The sequence below is a fragment of the Cicer arietinum genome, chromosome 1, assembly GCF_000331145.2.
Source record: "Cicer arietinum cultivar CDC Frontier isolate Library 1 chromosome 1, Cicar.CDCFrontier_v2.0, whole genome shotgun sequence".
Taxonomy (NCBI): Eukaryota; Viridiplantae; Streptophyta; class Magnoliopsida; order Fabales; family Fabaceae; genus Cicer; species Cicer arietinum.
The window spans coordinates 35483257-35505068 of NC_021160.2; the positions used below are offsets into that span (position 1 = coordinate 35483257).

At 29.8% G+C, this 21812-nt stretch overlaps 2 protein-coding genes and 1 long non-coding RNA gene across 6 annotated transcripts; 1 reads left to right on the forward strand and 2 right to left on the reverse strand.

Annotated features, from left to right (window-relative positions):
- The first annotated feature begins 281 nt into the window (after positions 1 to 281).
- LOC101509023 (protein argonaute PNH1-like) lies at positions 282 to 15965 on the forward strand. 4 transcript variants are annotated; one of them, XM_004488364.4, is made up of 25 exons: positions 282 to 516; positions 907 to 974; positions 1436 to 1575; positions 7841 to 8126; positions 8207 to 8415; positions 8703 to 8849; positions 9038 to 9171; positions 9334 to 9443; positions 10338 to 10444; positions 10697 to 10835; positions 10927 to 11043; positions 11444 to 11551; positions 11646 to 11717; positions 11990 to 12112; positions 12589 to 12748; positions 13039 to 13160; positions 13314 to 13451; positions 13519 to 13661; positions 14253 to 14315; positions 14410 to 14473; positions 14557 to 14692; positions 14836 to 14909; positions 15070 to 15164; positions 15257 to 15288; positions 15448 to 15965. In XM_004488364.4, exons 4-25 carry the CDS (start codon positions 7860 to 7862, stop codon positions 15612 to 15614), a joined length of 2727 nt encoding a protein of 908 aa, XP_004488421.1. In that variant the 5' UTR covers positions 282 to 516; positions 907 to 974; positions 1436 to 1575; positions 7841 to 7859; the 3' UTR covers positions 15615 to 15965. The 4 variants fall into 4 exon arrangements, with proteins under 4 accessions (XP_004488421.1, XP_004488422.1, XP_004488424.1 ...); XM_004488367.4 differs by lacking the exon at positions 282 to 516 and adding an exon at positions 658 to 771; XM_004488365.4 differs by lacking the exon at positions 907 to 974.
- LOC113786317 (uncharacterized) lies at positions 15354 to 17051 on the reverse strand. The gene is made up of 2 exons (XR_003472557.2): positions 16872 to 17051; positions 15354 to 15570 (listed from the first exon to the last, which is right to left on the reverse strand). It is a non-coding gene; the product is annotated as an uncharacterized lncRNA (long non-coding RNA).
- A 1641-nt stretch (positions 17052 to 18692) lies between these two features.
- Positions 18693 to 20283, reverse strand: LOC105852965 (uncharacterized). The gene is made up of 2 exons (XM_027336895.2): positions 19620 to 20283; positions 18693 to 19522 (listed from the first exon to the last, which is right to left on the reverse strand). Exons 1-2 carry the CDS (start codon positions 20281 to 20283, stop codon positions 18693 to 18695), a joined length of 1494 nt encoding a protein of 497 aa, XP_027192696.1.
- Positions 20284 to 21812: the final 1529 nt, after the last annotated feature.

Genomic DNA, 21812 nt, shown 5'->3' on the forward strand with positions numbered 1-21812 from the left:
GATACTACTAATCTAATATAACTTAAAATCAAGATAAAATATGAAGATAAGATGAAATTGAATGAAAATAATGAAACTTTGTTAATGAAATAATTTAAATTACTTATTAAAAAAAAAAGAAAAAATAATTTAAATTTAAACCAAAATTCAGTTAAACATGAAGAAATTGAGTTAAAGATGAAGTGTATTTTAGCGTTTGTTAAACCAAGTGAATATAAGCTTAAGCTAAGCATAAAATGAGGCACATCCCCCTCGTAGGTAGTGCTCGCTTTGTTTCCGGCTTTATAAAAGTGTGACCCCTCCACTCCACCACTTCACACATGCTTCACCTCTCTTCTTTCTTTTTTTACACATTTATAATTCGTTCTTACGAATCTCAAATATTAATATTTCCCGTCAAAGAACAAACTGACACAATTTCCCTTTCCCTTTAATTATTTCCTTATTATTATTATTAATTCTCACAACCTTGCACCACATACCACTCACGTGTCACTCTCCGACACTCCTCCAATGGTTAGTTATTACATTTAATTATTTTCAATTTCTCAAATTAAAACTCAACACTCTTTCTTTATCGAATTATTATTAATTTAAACATATGGTGTTTTTACTTTTCTGCTACCAAAAGATAAAAGGTGTTATTAGTTTTTATCCATTTAAAATATTCAAGTGGCTGCACGCTTTAATTTCATCCTCCAAAAGCTCTTCTTTGATCTCCTTGAAAGCTCCTTTCTTAATTCAAACCCATGTGAAGACTCAATTCTAAAAGTAGTGTCTTTCATAACTTAATGTTTTTTCAATACCATAAAGGGGAACCATTCCCTATAACTTTCATGCTTTTATTTCTATAACATTATATCTTATATTTCATTCTTCATATCTCTTCCTTTGCAATTTTTGAAGAAATTCTACATGGTGAACTCTGTTTTCTCTTTGTCTTCAGCCAATCATTTCGAGTATTGATTTTTGAGGTTTGTTCTAAGCTCGTTATATTTTGAGTTTTGGTTGCATTTATGTACACTCACATGCATGAAGCTTCATTGTATTATATTTTTCAGCTTTGATTAATATCCATTTTTCTTGCTTGCAATTGTGTAGCCTTATAAATTACAAAAAATAAGATTTTGTTGTGAAATGAACATGATAAACTAGCGTATGTTTTGAAATATAGTTTAATTAAGCATTGATAATATAAGTAAAATTTAAGAGGAATTATGGTAACATTATTTTCGTATATATAAATTATTAATGTTTGTATAAGTGATCATATAGGAGTTGATTGAAATAAATTGAAAACTTTATATAAGGATATTATATAAGTTATTTTACAAGCTATTTAAACATTTTAATGAGTTCTTATGTAATTTATCGTTAACTGAAAGCATGCTAAGATTTGCACAAATTATTACTTTATTTTTGCCTTTGTGCTCAGGGAAACTAGCTAAGGAAAAAGTGCACGTTCGTTTGATATGATATATTTTACAACTCATGATGAATATATAGTTGGAGAGATTGTGGTCACGGTGGCAAGCAAAAGCAATAATTGATGTGTACAACAGAGTAAAAAACAAGGTTTGTTTCCATTATCTGTCCTTTCTTCAGTCAAATGTGGATGTTTCTTTTTATTGGTCATGATGATCAAATGTGGATGTGATATATTTGTAATTTTAATAGTGCTTTGTTGTTTTGGGGTACTTCTAATTAAGTTCATAAATTGTTGACCAAAGAAAAAAATTTATAAATTATATTAAAAAAAATTTACTTCCTATTGTTGGTCCAACGAATCATGTAAAATTTTAAAAATAAAGTTTAATATTAATAAAACTCAAATTTATTTAAAAATATTTCATAGATGAATTCGTAATTAAAGTGAGTTCTTTAAAAACAAAACAGTTTCTTTGTTACGGAGTTTTAATATTTTTTTTAAACAAATAGATTCTAATTTTTTAAATTTTTTAAAAATGTGAAATTTTAAATTTCTCAAAAATTGAGAAATTCAAAACTTATTTGTGTTATGATTTTTTCTAAAAAAAATCTTAAAATTTTGGATATTTCAAAAAATTTAAAAATAAAAACAATATCGTTCAAGGCTTTTAAAACTCAAGAGAAATACTTTTTTAATCATAAGTATAAATAAATAGTATTTAGACACACTAACACAAAAATATATATTATTTAATTATTTTAAAATATATTTATTTTATTTTATTTTATTTATCTTTTATCTTTATTTATTTGTATTTGTGACCAAACAAGTATTTCTCAAGTCCCAATTGAAAAAATAATATATTTTAAATTCTTGCTAGCCTACATGGACCGATTGGCCAACATAATTGGCTCAAACCTTTTTAGTTACAAAATACTTCCTTGTATGTCTATAATTTGTGTTTTATGGGTTGTTCGTCAAGTAAAATTTGGTGTTTAGCTAATTAGTTGTATTATCAGTTGACTAGCTTTTTGTTTGATTAATTTTTCATTGGATTAGTTGAGAAGATGATATGCAGGCTAACTTGCACTTATGACAATGATCCTCTTTTTAAATCAAAGGATTATGCTGAGAAATTGACTTTATTTCTTAGATGCGGATTCCTGTACTACACCGGATATAGTCTAGCCTTGATGTTGAACTATTATTTAAGATTTCATGAAAAAATAAACAAAAACAATAAAAATAAATAAAAAATTGTTTGATTGATTATGTGTGTTGAAAATAATCTTCCTATATCAGTTGACTGATCAATACATGACATAATTAATTACTTTTTTTGGTGTAAATATTATGAAATACCTTTTTAACATACAACACAACCTTTGAATTTGTAGAATTCAAATTTGAAAACAAAATTTTTAATAGTAGTTTTTTAATATATTTATTTTACTTAATAACTAAAAAATTATTTTGGATAAACATATTAAATGATAGTAAGTTCTGCCAAGTCCACATAGGATCAGGCTTGAGCGTTATTTTTAGAATTCATATATTAGAGTTGGGCTTTTTATCACAATTCGAAAAGAGAGCTATTTTTAACTCTCTTATTTTTTAAATTAAATTTTTTAATTTTCTCACAACCAACAATTATAGAATATTTGTTTTAATAATTTTTTAATTTTTTAAAATTAAATATTTAATTCTAAATATATAGTTTACCTATTTAATACTATTTCTCTATAATTCTCTCTTATATGTGTTTCATAAAATTTGAGAAAGATACAAATGATCAAATACACATTTTTTTTAATTAAATGATTTTGAATGATCATATTTAAGTGAATGACCACATTTAAATAGAGATCAATGACAAATATTTTTTTATACATGGTTTGTACAATAATTTTAATTATATATTACAATTTTCTTACACTTATCTAGAAATAAATTCAAAAGACACACTAATTAATTATTGACTAACATTTTTTTCATGTGTGATATGTATGATGATCGACAAAACTTCTTAGAAATATAAGTCAAAAAAAAGATTGAATTGATTTGCTTCAATTAATCAAATTGAATTGAAAAATAAATCACTAATTTGTAAAAAAGATATTACTTTCAGATTTTTAATTTTAATAAAATAAATAAATTTGAGAACCGAAACAATTGTAATTTGCTTGATAAAAATTTGAAATGATGCGTAATCTTTATTTAAACCAATTTAATTGGTTTATTACTAAGCCAATTTAACTATTTGGATTTGGATAATCAACTTTATGGGCCAATCCAAACCTATCAAAACCGTTTCATGTTACCACTGTAGGTTGACCATTGTCACAAAAATATTTTTTTTTTTCACTCCCTTCCACTTTAAATTCTGGTTGTTTAAGTTTTTTTGTCTAAAAAAAGTTTTTTTTCTTCTTAAAATTATGATTATTTTAGAAAATCAGTATAATTAAACAACTTTTGCTATACCTGTAGCTTTTTATTTTTTTAATTACATTTACGTTGGAACACAAGAAAGTTTGTGCTACAAGAAGTTATGTGAATTTGTTAAATGATCATTGATTAAAAAAATAATGACTAAAGATAATTTAATCTATTTTTTTTGAAATGCATTAGTGGTTTTCTAAATCTATAGATCATAGAGAGGAATTAGCTATAAATATATATTTAAGATAATGATAGCAACAATAAATAATAATTCTTACATGCATATTAGAGGGATTGCCATTTTTCAAAAGATTGTCAATTTTGTTTACCACTTTTCTTATAATTTTTGCATACGTATTGGCATATGTCTTGGAAATAATACCCAATATATATGAGAAGTGTTGGTCATAATCTTAGTAGGGTCCCCCTTAGAGCAGAGATATAGAACTGAATCGGGTAAACAATTTAGATTATCTGATGCTCGAATTATCAATTGAAAGTGACATATTCACATCTGAATTCCCATTTATTTAAAAGAGACAAAATATTAGTACATTTTTGGCCTTTGCATTGTTTGGAATTTAAAAAAAAATATATATAAAATTTAATTAATTTAAGAGAAAAATGGTTTCAAAGTCTACTTGATTATGACCAGAAAGAACAACACCCAATAGATGGGGGAATAATTGTTTGTTGGAAGAGAGGGGCCTGGGTTATTTTCACATGGTGCAATTTATATTTGGATGTGACAAAATGGAGAAAAGACACACTAACCAAAGAACAACTCACAGAGCATTGGCTGCAGTATCAAAATATATGATCATAAAGTATTTGCTTCCCATCACTGTTTTTTATAAATTTTAACTCCTATTATTAAAATTAAATATTTTCCATCTGTATTCTAGTAGTATTAAAATCTTACTAACATACTCTTTATTAAATATTTAAAGTTAATTTTTTTTATTTGCTATACTATTTTTTTTATCAATATTCAACTTTCTAAATTATCAAAAACAAATATTCAACTTTCTAATATTTTGAAGAATTTCAATATAGTGAATGTTTATCTTATAAATCGATTTTGTGAAATTATCTTAGATTTATTAAAAATTTATTAAGTCATTGTTAGTAAATTCCTGATATCGAATCACATTTAAATATCTAGTTATAATCGTGTTAAGAGTTTTGGAGTTTTATCTTAAAGTGAAATAAAATCTAATAAAATATTTACAAAAGTTAGGTCATATCTTACATATTAATTTTGTGAAATTATATTGACATGAACCCAAAATTCTAAGAGAATTGTCCTTATGTGTATTTTAAACTTCTGTATCAAATAAAATATAAGAAATTAATAATAAATTAATCATTCATAAATAACTCAAATAAATATATTTATTAATTTTCTATTAAAATATTATTAATATTCTGATTTCTGCAACCAATATTATAGATCATTAAAATGAATAAATTAAACTGATATTTGAAATTTTTAACAATTACAAGTTTCAAATGTTTATATTCATACTATAATTTAATTTTTTTTAGTAACAATATTATTTAATTTACTTATTTTACATTTCACAACAATGTTCAAGTTCAATGCATAAGATAATGACTAGTACTTTAATAAAAATCCTTACTATATTTACTTATATATCTTTTTTTTTATAAATAATATCAAAAGTGTTACAATATTATATATCAAAGATATTTCTTATATCTTATATTTTAAAAATATTTTTTATGTAAGCTATTGTTAAAGAAATTTAAAATTGTTTTCACAATACAAATGTGAATTTAATTTATATGCACTGTCATTGTAAATCATTTTTTACATTATTAATCAATCATAATAGTTAGATTATTAATAATATTATTATGTGTCAACTACGTAACACATTTTGCATAATCCGTGCATGAAAATTAATTAAACTCTATAAATGTTCTATCATTATTTATTTTTAGATTATGAGATTCTTCACTTTAAAATTATGACATTCTTCATATTCCATTTTTTTTCCTCTTTCCATTCTAACTTACAGTTCCACTTTGTTAGATATTCCCCTAACTATGTCAAAATTATTTTTTGATGATAAATACAGAGTAGTAAGTAGTCTGGTTAGGTTACAATTCTACAATCAAAATTTATAATTGAACCTTTTTGTTAATAAAATTTCTAGAGATGTTATGTCCTTTTTGTGAAATCTTTGAAAGGGACAGGACATATGATTGTTCTTCATGCCCTTGAATTGATCCAAAATAGTTAAATGAGTTTCTCACCCAATATCTCCCTCAACTAAACCAGCATCAAATATCCCAAAACCAAAAACAAACTATAAGGCCATAACTTTTGGTATATTTTGTACAAAGTTTGCAGTGTTTTTGGCTATAGGTGAATGTACAACTGACATTAATATTATGGCATGTTCATGCATTGCAATCTGTCCTTATATATATCTTAATAATTCCAACAACAAACAAGCTTCAAATTTGTTTGTGTCTGTTATTTTACTGGTAACTGCTTTTAACAAAGACATGTTCTGTCACTGTAATTCAACTTAGATAGGAGTTAAAATAAATTTTCATTGTAGTTGCTGCAAAAGAGATTTATTTGTTCTTTGCAAAAAGTTTGTGACGTAGCAAAATAGATCATCTGCTACTCGTTTTATAGTACAGTCTAATGTTGGCCGTTAGATTAAGAAATTTCTCTGTTTTATCTAGCGGTAGTATTTACTTTTCAATTATCTAACAACAAAATTTTTAAATAGTATCGGAATTAGAAGTTAAACTTTTTTAAATTATTCTCCGATTTTTAAAGGAAACGATCCTTAATAATTCGAAAAATAGATAAATAAAATCTAATTTAAAGATTTTTCTAATCACAATTTAAACTCAAAATTTTTACAAACAATTTATCCGTAAATAAATTCTTTAACCACTTCAGTTCAATAAGTTGATTATACTTTTATAAAATTCTAACAAATTAAACCAATTTTATATTTATTTTGTGACATGACAAATTGAATCAATTTTAGTGAACTACAAAAGGGATTTATACATGAAAGGAATTTACAGAAGCTGTCCTTTTGAAGACAAGGAAAAGAGTAAAATACAAAACATCCCTATTAATTGGGACCACAAAATAAAGGTCCTTTGGATCCCAACTATAGAACCAACATCCGAAATAATTAAAGCATAGCAAGAAGCAAATAAAGGGAATTTGTATTTGTAGTGTACGCCTATATATAAAAACCTATGGTTGTAAGCTAAATGAAACATGGAAACATTGGTTATGTAGGCCATTCCTCGTTTTGCATGTATATGTATATTCATATGCAAATCACTTTAATTTATTCCCTATCTTTTCAGAGAATATACAGAAGTAACAGCACCTAGGGGAAGAGAAAACATTGTCTATATTTGATGTTATGTTATGCCAACCCTTGTAACCGTTACAAACTTCCCTTTCTTCCACACTTCTTGTACTTTTCATACCCTTCCTTGGAAACCAGTTCTAAGTTAAGAAACTGTTTTTTTTTTTTAGTAAAAACGTGGAACTTGTTGTGCCATTAAAGCTTTCGGTTTTTTTCTAGTAGAAATCTGTCATCTTCATGAGACTTTAAATTTTTTATATATATATATATATAAAAAGTTAATCATATTTCATCATTTTATCACGGGACAAACATGTGCTAAAAAATAACATTATGATGCAATAAAATGTCAACATATATATTTTTTGTTTTAAATCTCTGATTTTCAAAAAAGTTAGAAATTCAATCGAGAAGTAAATAAAGTGACTAAATATTATTTTAATCAAAGTTAGTACCTTACGTGTTATATTTTGTTATTTTTATCATGTAGAGAGACAATAAAATATTAATGTAAAACTTGTTTTAGCTGTGTATTATTATTATTATTACTCTCTCTATATATGTGTGTGAAAATGGTTTGGTGTATTTTCTACAGAACAAAAGTGCAAGAGAAAATGAAGGAGCCAGAGGAGCATCAAGTGAAATCAAGGCCACAACAAAAATTTACACAACATAGAAGGAGGAACAATAGAAGAAGAAGCCAAAACAAGACAGATAAGTTACAAGAAACAGGACATGATTCAAACAAGGTTTCATATCCTACTTGTAAGAGCATTGTGTTTCCTAGTAGGCCTGGTTATGGTCAGCTTGGAACTAAGTGTCTCATCAAAGCCAACCACTTTCTTGTAGATATATCAGTTTCTGACTTAAGCCATTACAATGTAAGTATAATCTAAAACATTAACAAATTGCTACTTTTACTTTATTCTTTTACTTAGAAAACATGTTTTGTTTTGTGAAGGTTAAAATAATACCTGAAGTAAATTCTAGTAAAACAAGAAAGGCTATTATATCTGAGCTTGTGAGGATTCATAGGAACACTGAATTGGGCATGAGGCTCCCTGTGTTTGATGGAGGAATAAATATTTACACTGCTGGTTTGCTTCCTTTTACATACAAAGAATTCAGTGTAATTTTGAGTGAGGATGATTATGTTACTGGCGGTACCAGGTAATTAATTGTTTGTTTGTTCCAAGTTACGATTGTTTCGACCTGGATTCCTGCAATTGAAATAATACATTTATGCAGTCACACGATTTTGGTCGTCTGTTTCTTTTTTTATTTTGCATAATGAATTCAAAATGCAAAGTTGAATTGTGGACCGTCTTCTCTTTGATCAGAAAATTCATATATGCTACAACATGAATGTGTGACCGCAGATAATCCATTTCTATCTTGTTTTTTTGAAACGTGTTTGTTTCAACGAGTTTGAATTTCAATATTGTTTATTATTACAGGGTAAGAGAATTTAAGGTGACAATCAAGTTTGCAACTAGTGTTAGCATGCAACAACTTAGGGAACTTCTTAATGGAAAACAAGTGGACACACCACAAGAAGCACTTAGTGTCTTTGACATTGTGTTGAAGGAGCTTGCAGCTAAAAGGTACATTTACAACATTAGTTAGTTCAGGGCCTGTCCTGATATTTTGAATGCCCTAAGCGAACCAATAAAATGGTATCCTTGCAACTATTTAAATATTATTCTTCTTGCATTATGAGTTGCCTCCTTTTGAACCATTGATGATTTTGATTAATTTGCTTGTGTCTTGACACTTAATGTTGCATGCTTAGTTACATATCAATTGGGAGGTTTCTCTATTCTCCTGATGTAAGGAAACCGCAGCAACTTGGTGGTGGGATTGAATCATGGCGAGGATTTTACCAGAGTATAAGGCCAACTCAAATGGGATTATCACTTAATATTGGTTAGTGTTGCAACTAAGTTTATTTTGGGTTCATTAATTGAGATCTTAAATATCTGTAACTTTTGTTAAGAAACAACTGATAACTTAAGCCTGCAAATTTTTATTTCTCCCTTTCTATGTCATTGAAGTTAATTTAATTTATGGTTGATTAATTACTTTCAGGTATGTCATCAATGGCATTTATTGAACCACAACCTGTAATTGACTTTGTTGCTCAAATTCTTGGAAAAGATGTGCACTCAAAACCATTGTCTGATGCAGATCGTGTCAAGGTATGAATTTTGTCCCTTTTTTGTCAACTAAGCAATCATTAATTCCAGAAACATACGAGTAATGTCAAAAATATTGGTGATGCTTGCATGCCTTATGCTCTTCCAAGGCCAATGAAACAATGATTTGTGGCCTAAAAAAATGATCCATTCCAATTATTTCTTAATTCATTTATTTGACAAAAGAAAAGTAACACATGATAGTCAACACTCAAGAGGTTCAACTTCAAGTCTGAAACATGGGTACTCCAATTTTATTTCTGTATTCGTATCTGATACTCGTTGGATGCTCATAAATAAGTATTGAATACGTATGAAAAATCATTTTTCAAATTAAGTTGGATGCTCATAGGTAAGTATTGAATAAGTACGAAAAATCATTTTTTATATTAAATTTTTAAAATAAAATATTAGATGCATGTGGGTACTCTATCCATATCCATGCTACGTAGTTTAAAAATCTTTCACATAAATAATATTGTCTCCCTCAAAATTTGTTTTAGGTCTCGCTTAGTATTAGACCAGTCCAGTGCTCGCCATCTTGATCATTTACCAAGAATGAATGACCCGATTTATGTATAATGTAAAGATTCCTAAGTTATGAAATCCTAAGCTTCTACTCACATTTTGAATCGCAATGACACATTCAATCATAGCCACCAAGTTCCGAGGAAAATATTATCAAAGTAAGATCTCTAAGTGATAGTAATACAGATGCAGAATAACAAATAAAACTAAAAAAACCAAGTGTTATTCTAATTGGCCTGAGCTCATACTTTGTTCAAATTCACCAACTAAACTGAAGAATTAAATTGGCAATATCTCTAGCTCCCTAATTCAGAGAAACGTTTAAGTAATATCTAACCATGGAATCTTTGTGGTGTATCTTGCAAGCAGATTAAAAAGGCCCTGAGAGGTGTAAAAGTTGAAGTCACACATAGAGGAAATTTTCGAAGGAAGTACAGAATATCAGGGTTGACTTCACAACCAACAAGGGAGCTTATGTATGGCTTTTTAACTTTAAGCAAATTGAACTTGTATTTCTTTAAGATTGACCAATGTTGTTAATCATAGAAAATAACATTTTGTTCAAATTCTGCTATGCAACAGTACTAAAGCACTGTTATAATAGCTATTTAACAATATTTTGTACTAAGCAATGTTTCGAAGAAGAATAATAATAATATTGTTACTATTTAACAATCACTGGGATTGATCTCTTAAACAATGATTGTTCCCTCCCCTCTGATGAACAGTTTTCCACTTGATGAGCAAATGAACATGAAATCAGTAGTTGATTACTTTCAAGAAATGTATGGATATACAATAAAATATTCTCATCTACCTTGCCTTCAAGTAGGAAGTCAAAGGAAGGTCAACTATTTGCCCATGGAGGTAAGCTATTCTTTTGAATTTAATCAAATAATTGTTCTTATTTTACTCTGATTCTTCCATTGAGAGAGAATTCATGTGAATCTTGTCCCAGGCATGCAAGATAGTTAGGGGCCAGAGATATACAAAAGGGCTGAATGAAAAACAGATAACTTCTCTGCTGAAGTTCTCATGCCAGAGACCACGTGAACAAGAAACAGACATTTTGCAGGTCATTTATCATGGGTTTTGACATCACCCTATATCTTCTCCCTTCTGTTTATTTAACTGGAGACCGATGTTATGGCAATCCAAGTGGAACTAGACTCAGAATTTGTAAAGCTCGAGCCCAATATATGGAAGAAAAAAATGGTTTGGAGGGGAGACCCTACTAAAGTTAGTTAGTAAATTTATTTGATGAAGATTAATAATCGACAAAGTCGATGGATACTTCTCACTTATTACATGGTAGCCAAAAAAATGAATATAGTTATAAAAGGATTTTGCTATTTTTTTAATTGCAATCATGGTAACTTCTTGATTTATAGTCATGTATGCTCTTCTTCTTCAAACATAAAATTTGTGTTTCATTTTATTTATTAATCTAGAACTTTCCCTATTGAATCTTCTAGACAATTCAACAAAACAATTATGGGAATGATCCCTATGCAAAAGAGTTTGGTATCAGCATAGACAACAAGCTTGCATCAGTGGAGGCTCGGATTCTGCCTCCTCCATGGGTAATTCTCTCATTATTTAACTGTTTACCTACTTTGTTTGCTTTTCTCGTTATATTATAATGCAAGGACATTTTGACACTTATTTTCCCTGTAGTTGAAATATCATGACAGTGGAAGAGAGAAAGAATACTTGCCACAAGTTGGTCAATGGAATATGATGAACAAGGTCAGCTCAGACATGAACATATTATCCTATAATTTTTTTATTTAAATAAAAGACAGAAAATTTGCTTTTTGAGATTAATTTCTATGTACCAGCCATGTAAACTTTTTGTACACATGCATCCAATTAAATCACACCATTTTGTGATTGAATGCATACGTAAAAATGTTTTACACAATCAGTGTATACAAATGAAATCCTAACTTTTTCTATACGAAGAACGAAAGAAAATTACCTGCTCCTTATTAATTGTAACTCTACTAATTTCAATACAGAAAGTTATAAATGGAAGTACTGTAAGATATTGGGCATGCATCAATTTCTCACGCAGTGTTCAAGAAAGTACAGCTTGTGGGTTTTGCCAACAGTTAGTTCAGATGTGTCAAATTTCAGGCATGGTAAAGATTCAAACTTTGGTTATGCCCTTGTTAGCATAGTATTGATTTTAGAGAAAATTGTTTGAATATAAATAATTTCCAATTATAATTCATCCTCGATTGTACATCATCATGCACACTAAGGGCATGTTTGTATAAAAAAAGAATAGTTGAGCGATTATTCAATAAACTATTCTAAAAAAATAAAGCACTCATGCATGATCTACCCTAGGGAGCTTACTAGAATGTGTTAAATACAATCTATAAGCATGTCATGGGTTGTTTTTGTAAATGTATCTAAATAGTAAATGCAAATACAAGTGCTTATGTTGTGAGATTAGTGCAAAAAGCCCTTCCAAAGACACTCTTGAATCAATATCTGTGAAGGAATACAATGACATCAACTGATTCATGAAGCACCCCCTATCCAATGGGAAAAGGTTTTGGCTGTTGTTGTTTTGCACAATTAATATAATACATTCTCTTACTCTTATCAGGAATTTAGTAAGGAACCTGTGATTCCTGTATATTCAGCAAGACCAGATCAGGTCAAGAAGGCTTTGAAGTATGTACATACAGCTGCTCTAAACAAACTTGATGGGAAAGAGCTAGAGTTGTTGATTGCCATTCTTCCAGACAATAATGGCTCTTTGTATGGTATGATTGTAGGAACCTACTTCATTTGCATTACTAGTATTTCTTAATCTTAGTAGGAAGGAACTGGTATTTAGTTAAAGGAATGTTAAGAGGTTGTAGTAGCTTAATATTTCTTCTTTGTCACCTTTCTTTGTTTCATATTCCAATAAATTTGGTAATGCTCCTTCGCTCTTGCATCCATTCTTTAATTTGTGCTTTCTCTAATCTCTCGTTATCCATATTTCATTTCAAATTTTATTTGGAAGAAAACTATTTCAAGCTTGATTTAAAGAAATAAATCCTTTATTCAGGTGATCTCAAAAGAATCTGTGAAACAGATCTTGGATTGATTTCTCAATGCTGCCTTGCAAAATATGTATTCAAGATTAATAGACAGTACCTGGCCAATGTGGCACTAAAAATCAATGTCAAGGTTTGTTATTATTAAATTATATATTATACTTTATCTATCAAAGGGAGAGGGTGGCTACAAGCTACATTAAAATATTTACACAATCCCTTAGCTCATGATTTTATCTAATTATTTTTCATTTTAATTTCTCAAACATATGAATTATACTTTTAGATGGGAGGAAGAAACACAGTACTTTTGGATGCTCTAAGTTGGAAGATTCCACTAGTTAGTGATATTCCAACAATAATATTTGGAGCTGATGTAACTCACCCAGAATCCGGAGATGATACCTGCCCATCCATTGCTGCTGTAAGAATTTCCAAACTCATACAACTCATAGCCCAATGTTTGATATATACTGATTATTTTAATCCAGGTTGTAGCCTCCCAGGACTGGCCAGAAGTAACGAAGTATGCAGGATTGGTTTGTGCTCAGCCTCACCGCGAAGAGCTCATCCAAGACCTTTTCAAATCTTGGAAAGATCCACAGAGGGGTGTGGTTTATGGCGGTATGATCAGGTACTTCAGCAGCAACTATTCTAACCATCTTCATAATCTTTTTTTAAAACAAAATGGTATACAGATTTAACAATATAATGAAAGTCATCCCAACTATGATGACACCTTTTGTTCTTAAAAATTAAGGAAGGATAAATTATAAATTATCATTAATTAATGTGGTACTAATGGTCATTTTACAACTGTATCCAAAAAAAATTGAATTTCGTCACTTGAGGTTACAAAGTCAAACTTTTACTAATGAGCTAACACCACATGGACAACTATCTTCATAATTTGTGTCAATGAAACTAAACTAGAAGTTTACTTCGTAGATTCTATATCTCTATACTTCGTCTCTTTGTTTTTACGCTCTATAGGTTCCCCTTAGGCATTGACTTCATTTACTTCAAAAGCCTGAGTTGTATCCATTTGCCAATGTTTCCATTTCTTACTAGGAAGGCTTTACATCCTTTCTTGGTTATTGTGTTTTACACTTGAGCAAAAACTTGGTGTATCTTCAATCATTAACGACTAGGGGCATTATAATGGCGTTTTAGCATTTATTATTTGTTGTACAAAATCAATGTGTCTATTTTTATGCTTCTTCAGGGAGCTTTTGCTTTCATTTAAGAAGGCAACCGGACAAAAACCGTTGAGAATAATTTTTTACAGGTAAGAATGATCTGTTCTGGTATGTTATACTGATTTTTGTGAGGAAGTTATGAATGAGGAGTCACCTAATTATAACATTATCCAACATTTTCAGGGATGGGGTAAGTGAAGGACAGTTCTACCAAGTTTTGCTATATGAGCTTGATGCCATCCGTAAGGTACTCGGACAAAAAAACTCAACATAGCTATATCTAATACTGACTATAGTATCCTACAGCTCTTGCATTCTTGTGATGTGTAGGCGTGTGCGTCTTTGGAACCAAGTTACCAACCTCCGGTAACATTTGTTGTGGTTCAAAAACGGCATCACACCAGACTCTTCCCAAACAATCATGATGACAGAAACTGCACTGATACAAGTGGGAATATCTTACCGGGTAATTATTTTTGCTTGTCAGCTAAAAGAGGGTCTCCTTATATTCACAATATATTTGGGTTGGACCTGGGGTTACTCCAAAAACCCGTTAACCAGTGCCATAAATGGCCCCAGAGTTGAGAGGTTCTTCTGACTGTAATGTAGGTACTGTGGTGGACTCAAAGATCTGTCATCCTACTGAATTCGATTTCTATTTATGCAGTCATGCAGGAATTCAGGTATGATAATGGTATTGAATTTTCTTCATTAGATAGGATTAGGATTTGGATTGTGAGTCCAAGTTCTGCAATGTGTTTCACATTGATGTAAAGCGTGAACCATTAAAATGTCTAGCATGTAGTGGCATTCATAATTTATGTTGTGATTGGAAACCTACAGGGTACAAGTAGACCAGCACACTATCATGTCCTCTGGGATGAGAACAATTTCACTGCAGATGAGATTCAGTCTTTAACTAACAACTTATGCTACACGTAAATACTTTCTCTATTTATTATCTTGAATTTGTCTGCTCTATTCTTAACATTTCATAACCAGTTTCCTAATGTTTTATTTTTTGTTGCAGCTATGCAAGATGTACGCGGTCTGTTTCTGTAGGTAATTATCTTGTTCTTACTAAACATAAATAAACATTGAAACTTTTGTTTAACTAACTTTACTGATTCATATATAGTATGCATCAATGGATTTTCTATTAGCTGGTTTAAGAGCAAATAAGTTCCTGTTACCGAAAATAAATGTACGTTTCGTATGCAGTGCCTCCAGCATACTATGCTCATTTGGCAGCGTACAGAGCTCGATTCTATATGGAACCCGATCATCCGGAGATTGCTAAACTGCGAGGTGCAAGATCCAAAGATAGGACTGTTAGGCCACTTCCTGCATTGAAAGAAAATGTGAAGAATGTAATGTTTTACTGCTGAATGAAGAGAAAATAAAATGGTTCCAAGTAGAGAAACAGTACCAGCATATATAGGAAAGGGAAACTTAGTAGAGGTGAAAAATGTTCCATGTACATTTCATATCATAATAATCCATCTTTACATTGAAATTTTTTAGTGTCTTAACAAGTTTTAGTTAGCTCAGTGTAGAGCATTTTAAGATAACATATCTAATGTTGAGATAGATGATAGATCATTGGTTGCCTAGAACAATTACGTTCATCTTTGTCTCAATGCTCAGAGATTGTGTACCTCGTTGAATTCACAGTAAAGGCTCAAAGAACTCAATTAGGATCCAAATGCTTCTTAATGAGTAACATTGATTTTGATCCTCGAATATGTCAGGCACTATGGATATAGTCATTGAATTTATCAAAATTACAATAAAATTCTCAAATGTATCTTTGATTGGTAAGTTTGGTCTGTAAATGTATCTTCCGTTAATTAATTTGATCTTCAAATGTGCCTAGTTAGTCGGGTTGCAACATAAAATTACATACAAAAGTTATGAATGTTTTTGTAAATTGACATATTTAATAATCATACTAACACCGCCTCACACATTTAAGCTCAGGAGCTTGGAGGGGAGGGATTTGAGGGGAGGGGAAGAGAGGAAAATAGAAGGAAATCTTCCACCTTATTTGAAAGAATAATTATGTAGAAAATAGTAAGAATGTTTATGATTGATATATTTTTAGTTTATAGAATATTAGACTTTTAGCATAATTAATATATTTGATTTTTATTATAACTACTACTAAAATCGTCACCATGAATGATTGTGGTGTGGGGACATTTTATTCAAATACATGACAATTACACTCTTAAAATTTAACTAAACACTCTAAAACTTTCTCAATTCCGTCTCCAATACATTTTGTTTCTAATTTCCCTCAAATTAGAAGTATTTTATATTATAAAGAAAAATAAATCCTTCAAAGTTCTCCCATCCTAAAGCCCTCATTTCCTTCCATTTTCCCTTTCCTTTTTACCAAAGCCCATCCCTCTCAAACTCCCAAACAAGCCTTGGATACAAAATGACTATTTATTCCATCCTAATCCCAATTTATTTTGAAATCTAATTGAGTTCTCAAAATTTTATAAAGATAAATCTACAGTATAAGAATCATCAATAACAAGACACATCAATTAACTTTTCGTGGATCAATCAATGTAAAATAACGATTAATGCAAAGTTGTTGTAATATGCGAAAATATTATTCAAATTAAGAAGAATACTTTACAATCCTTGACATTGAATTTCCCTGAGATGGTTGTAGAAGTGTGTCGCGGTGGTGCTTGCTGATGTAGAGAAGAGGAACTTTGACACTCGCGTTGTGATCTTCATATGGGAATGGGAGAGTGACTACATATGAATAATACTTATTGCCTCTCCCTCTCCCTAGTTATAAGAACAACAAAAAATTCATCTTTTTCACATTTATTTATTATTATTATTATTATTATTATTATTATTATTATTATTATTATTATTATTATTATTATTATTATTATTATTATTTATTTTCATTTTTTAATATATCTTTAGTTAATACTACTAATTTATCTTTAAATATAAAAAAATAATTATTGTATACGTTAACACATAAATAACGTTTTAGTTATTTTTTTATATAAAATGAATAATTTAATTACACTTAACTTTCTTTTAATAAAAATGAAATTTACAATAAAAGATTTATATTTAAGAAAGAAGTTAATATATGATAAGACATGTAAGATCTAAGAAAGGTATGGACACTAAGACGATGCTTGAATAGATGAAATGGAGTGGAATAAGATTGAATAAGTTTAGGGAGCAATTTAAAAGTTTTTAAATAGTTTAGATATTTAAAGATTAAGTAAATTTTTATGTGATTTATGTGTTCACCGTCATGGAATAGTTTTTTTAATAATTCAAATTAAAAAAGAAATTATTAATATATTCTATTTTAGAAATTATATATTTTATTATTTAGTTTTTATTTAGTTAAAAGATATTATTTGTAAATGTAATTTTTTTTAAGGAAATTTGAGTTTGAAGTAACGATTTTTTTTTTCAATTTATTTGTAAATTTGAACTTTTTTAAGGAAATTGATTTTATACAAGCGATTTTTAACTAAATCAATAAAATGAATTGTAAATGAATTGTTTTGGTATATAATTTTTAAAAGTAAGTATATTTATAATTTTTTTTAAAAATTAGGTTATTAAAATAAAAAAATCCTCGCGGAAGAGTTTTTTGTAGTATCTCGTGCTTTCTCACTTCATTCTAATTGGTTTCTTCATTTCATTATGTTGTCGTATCCATATAGTCTACCAAATTCATTTCCTTCCTAATAATAATCAAGATATATATGTCTGACAAGGGTTTTTTATAATAATATCCTGTTTTTTTTTTTTAATACAGATATGCCACCCTACTTTGAAATGAATATACCAATCTGCCCTACTTTTTTGCCCCAGAAGCAAGTCGTATCCTGGGGCTGCGACCTCTTGAAAGACTTTTTTTTTAACTGCAACAGATGGTCGCATCCTGGGGATGCAACCTCCCACTTGGGAAATTTTTTTTTTTTTTGAATTTTTGGTGGATAAAATAATATATTTATTATATTTAATAATAATAATTGGTATATTAATAATTAGTATAATAATAAAAATAATAATAATAATAATTTTAATAATAATAATAAAAAGAAAATTTTATTAATAAAATAAAAATAATTTTATTATTTAATAAAATAAAAATACTTTTATTTTAATATTATATATTCTTTTATTGTTGAATTTTGTTATTTATTATTAGATATATTATATTTATTATTATTAAATATTTTAAAAATAATTATAACATTAAAAAATACAAATTATTGTTATAAATAATTAAAATAATTAATTTAATATTATTATATAACTTTTAATAATTATTATAATAAAAAAACAATAATAATAATAAAAAGAAAATTCTATTAATACAATAAAATAAAATAATTAATAATAAGAAAATTATATTAATACAATAAAATAAAATTACATTAAATTAAAAGAAAAAAAATACATCAATTTTGAGTAGATGTGCCAGCAGCGTTTGGACAATGTTTCTTAGTATGACCAGATACCCGACATAATCCGCACTTTCTTGGGACTCTATCCGTAGTGTCCATTTCTGTTCTAATGCGCTTGGTCTTTGGGCGACCTTTCTTGACTCTTCGCATTAGTGGATTGTGACACACCTTAACACCTTCATATTGTGGCCAATATCCTTCGTTTGGTATCGGTTGAAACGCTTCACTGTAGACTTTAAGTACTGTTTCCACCTTGTACACTTCGGATATAAGGCTCCAATAATCATATTTGATGCTAGAACATGCTGCTATCACATGTGAACAAGGCATATGTTTAGCTTGATATTTTCCACAATCGCACCACTTGTTGGGAAGATTTATACTGAAATGACCAATTGGTCGCCCTTCTTTTGGAACTACTGTCTCGTGGACCATGAAAGTGTGGTTGCTTCGATCAAAACAATCGACTCTATGACTATTTGATTTACGTATTTCCGATTTCATAAAAGTCATGCATTTTTCTGTGTATATCTGACCAGAAGCTAAAATTGATGCGTGTTGTTTTGCCATGGTTGGAAATAGTGTACCTGTTTTATAATATGTTGATTGGACCAAAGCAGTGATGGGAAGGTTGCGTGGTTCTTTTAATACTACGTTCATCGACTTCACAAGGTTGGTGGTCATCTGACCCCAACGACTACCTCCATCAAATGCTTGAATCCAATCTTGTCGCGGTATATTGTCTAACCATTTCAAAGCTTCTGGGTTTACGATGCCAATTTCTCTGCGGTAGTATCGATATGTAGACTCATTCATTGAGTAACCTGTATTGAAACAACAGACAATGCATTATTACACTAATTATAAAACTTCATAATTTAATTTTTAATTAATGATAAGAAGTAAGAATTAAAGTATTACCCATAGAAATAACCTTGTTCTTCAAAGCATTATCCTTAAATTCCCTTGCAAAATTTTGTGCAATATGTCGGACGCAAAACACATGCTTTGACGGAGGATGTTGCCACCCATTATTGAGATTATTGTAAGCACTTTTGATAGATTCGTGTCTATCTGAAATCAAACAAATGTTGGCTTGTGGAGTGACGTGTGATCTCAAATTTCTAAAAAAAAACCCCCAAGCCTCTTTTGTCTCACCTTCCACAAGAGCATAAGCAATTGGAATGATATTGTCGTTCCCATCCTGTGCAACTGCTACCAATAGAGTTCCCTTATATTTTCCGTATAACCAAGTTCCATCAACTTGCACAATTGGTTTGCAAAATTTAAACGCAGATATGCATGGAACGTAAGCCCAAAATAGTCTATGAAAGATTGTCATCCCATTTATCAAACCATGTTCATTATAAGCTGGGATTGTTTCCATTTTAATAATGGTTCCTGGAGCAAACGTTCGCATAACTAATAACCATCGTGGAAGTTGATTGTAAGACTCTTCCCAATTGCCATAAATTTGTTCGATTGCCTTATTTTTTCCCAACCAAGCTTTTCTATAACTAATTGTGTAGTTATACAAAGCCTGAATCTGAGCAATAATGACCTTCACTTTGATTGAAGGGTCCATCCTCATAACTTGCATTATACTTGCACATATCATGTTAGAATCAAGCTTTGTATGATCTTGTGATAGTGCAGAATTTGTGCATGTATGATCATTCAATTTCCCAATCACCCACAATTCATTTTTTTTGCGTTTTGAAGCTCTACATCTAAACAAACAATTTGAATGTGAACAAATAATAACGTACCTTTCTAGATCTGATTTTTGCACCACAAAGTTCAATGATTGTTTTAGATGATAACGCTTGATTGCATGTACACATTCATCCTTGCTCTGAAACTTCATTCCAACTTCAAGAGTTCCATCTAAATTTGGGACTTCGTCGATGAACATGTGATCAAATTCAGTTGGTTGGTTTGCGGTGGATAGATTGATGTTCTTCATGTGGAATGGTGGATCGAATACAGGTGGGATAAGTTGATCTTCTGCTTCCATATCTTCATCAATATCATCATCGTCAGAATCACCAGATGATTCATCGAAGTATGTTTCATCATCTTCACTATAATCACCTAATTCTTCCTCATTGATATTATAATGGACACTAAGTGGAAGATCACATTGTGGACTTGTTGGGAGAGATTCGTGATAAAGTTGTTGGGAGACATTGTGGACATGTTGAGTTTGTTCATTTTGGCTAGAGTATGGTTGATAGTGTTGTGATGGAGAATGTACGTCGGGTTGATAAGGGCTAAGTTGTTGGGAGACATTGTGGACATGTTGAGTTTGTTCATTTTGGCTAGAGTATGGTTGATAGTGTTGTGATGGAGAATGTACGTCGGGTTGATAAGGGCTAAGTTGTTGGGAGACATTGTGGACATGTTGAGTTTGTTCATTTTGGCTAGAGTATGGTTGGTATGGTTGATAGTGTTGTGATGGAGAATGTACGTCGGGTTGATAAGGGGTAGAGTATGGTTCATAGTGTTGTGATGGGATAGGCATGTTTGAGGTTGATGGTTGTGATGGGTTGATAGTGTTGTGTTGTGAAGTAGGACCACTTTCAAATGTAATGTATAACTCAATGGTGCCAAGTTGTGACCATTGTGCATAAACATCAAACATGAGTTCAACATCGTCGTCATCACAAACCTTCATCAATTCAAATCTGGTTGTATTTTCACCAAAGAAGACAAGGTGTCGATAAACTATATCAGTTATCGTCACGTTGTCGTCGAACTGCAACTTTTTCTTAATGACATTCTTTAGACGAGCAAGGTTGCTGCTAGAATGTACTTTGAACGCCTTTTTGTAATCACTTACAAATGTTTTCCCTTCAACTCCATCGACAATTGAACCATTGTAATAAACAATACAAATGACTTGTTGAGAAGCCATGATTATGATGAAATAGAAGGTATGATGAGATAGAAGGTGTGGTGATATTGTGTGATCTAGTTATCTATTTATAGAAGTTAGTAGGATTGAATAGATCAATTTGATTGGTCCAACTAAAAGTATGAGGATTGATATTTTTCTACTAAACCACAACCGTTGATAAATAAATTTGGATGGTCAAGATTAAAGATTGAATA

Bases quoted from the DNA above. Each gene is read 5' to 3' on its own strand.
- LOC105852965 (XM_027336895.2), bottom strand. From the start codon at position 20,283: ATGGACCCTTCAATCAAAGTGAAGGTCATTATTGCTCAGATTCAGGCT. The intron at 19,523-19,619 runs GTAATACTTTAA...GTTTCAATACAG, and splicing joins GAACAAGGTTATTTCTATGG to GTTACTCAATGAATGAGTCT.
- LOC101509023 (XM_073365157.1), top strand. From the start codon at position 7,295: ATGTTATGTTATGCCAACCCTTGTAACCGTTACAAACTTCCCTTTCTT. The intron at 12,749-13,038 runs GTATGATTGTAG...TCCTTTATTCAG, and splicing joins CAATAATGGCTCTTTGTATG to GTGATCTCAAAAGAATCTGT. The intron at 13,662-14,252 runs GTACTTCAGCAG...ATGCTTCTTCAG, and splicing joins GTTTATGGCGGTATGATCAG to GGAGCTTTTGCTTTCATTTA.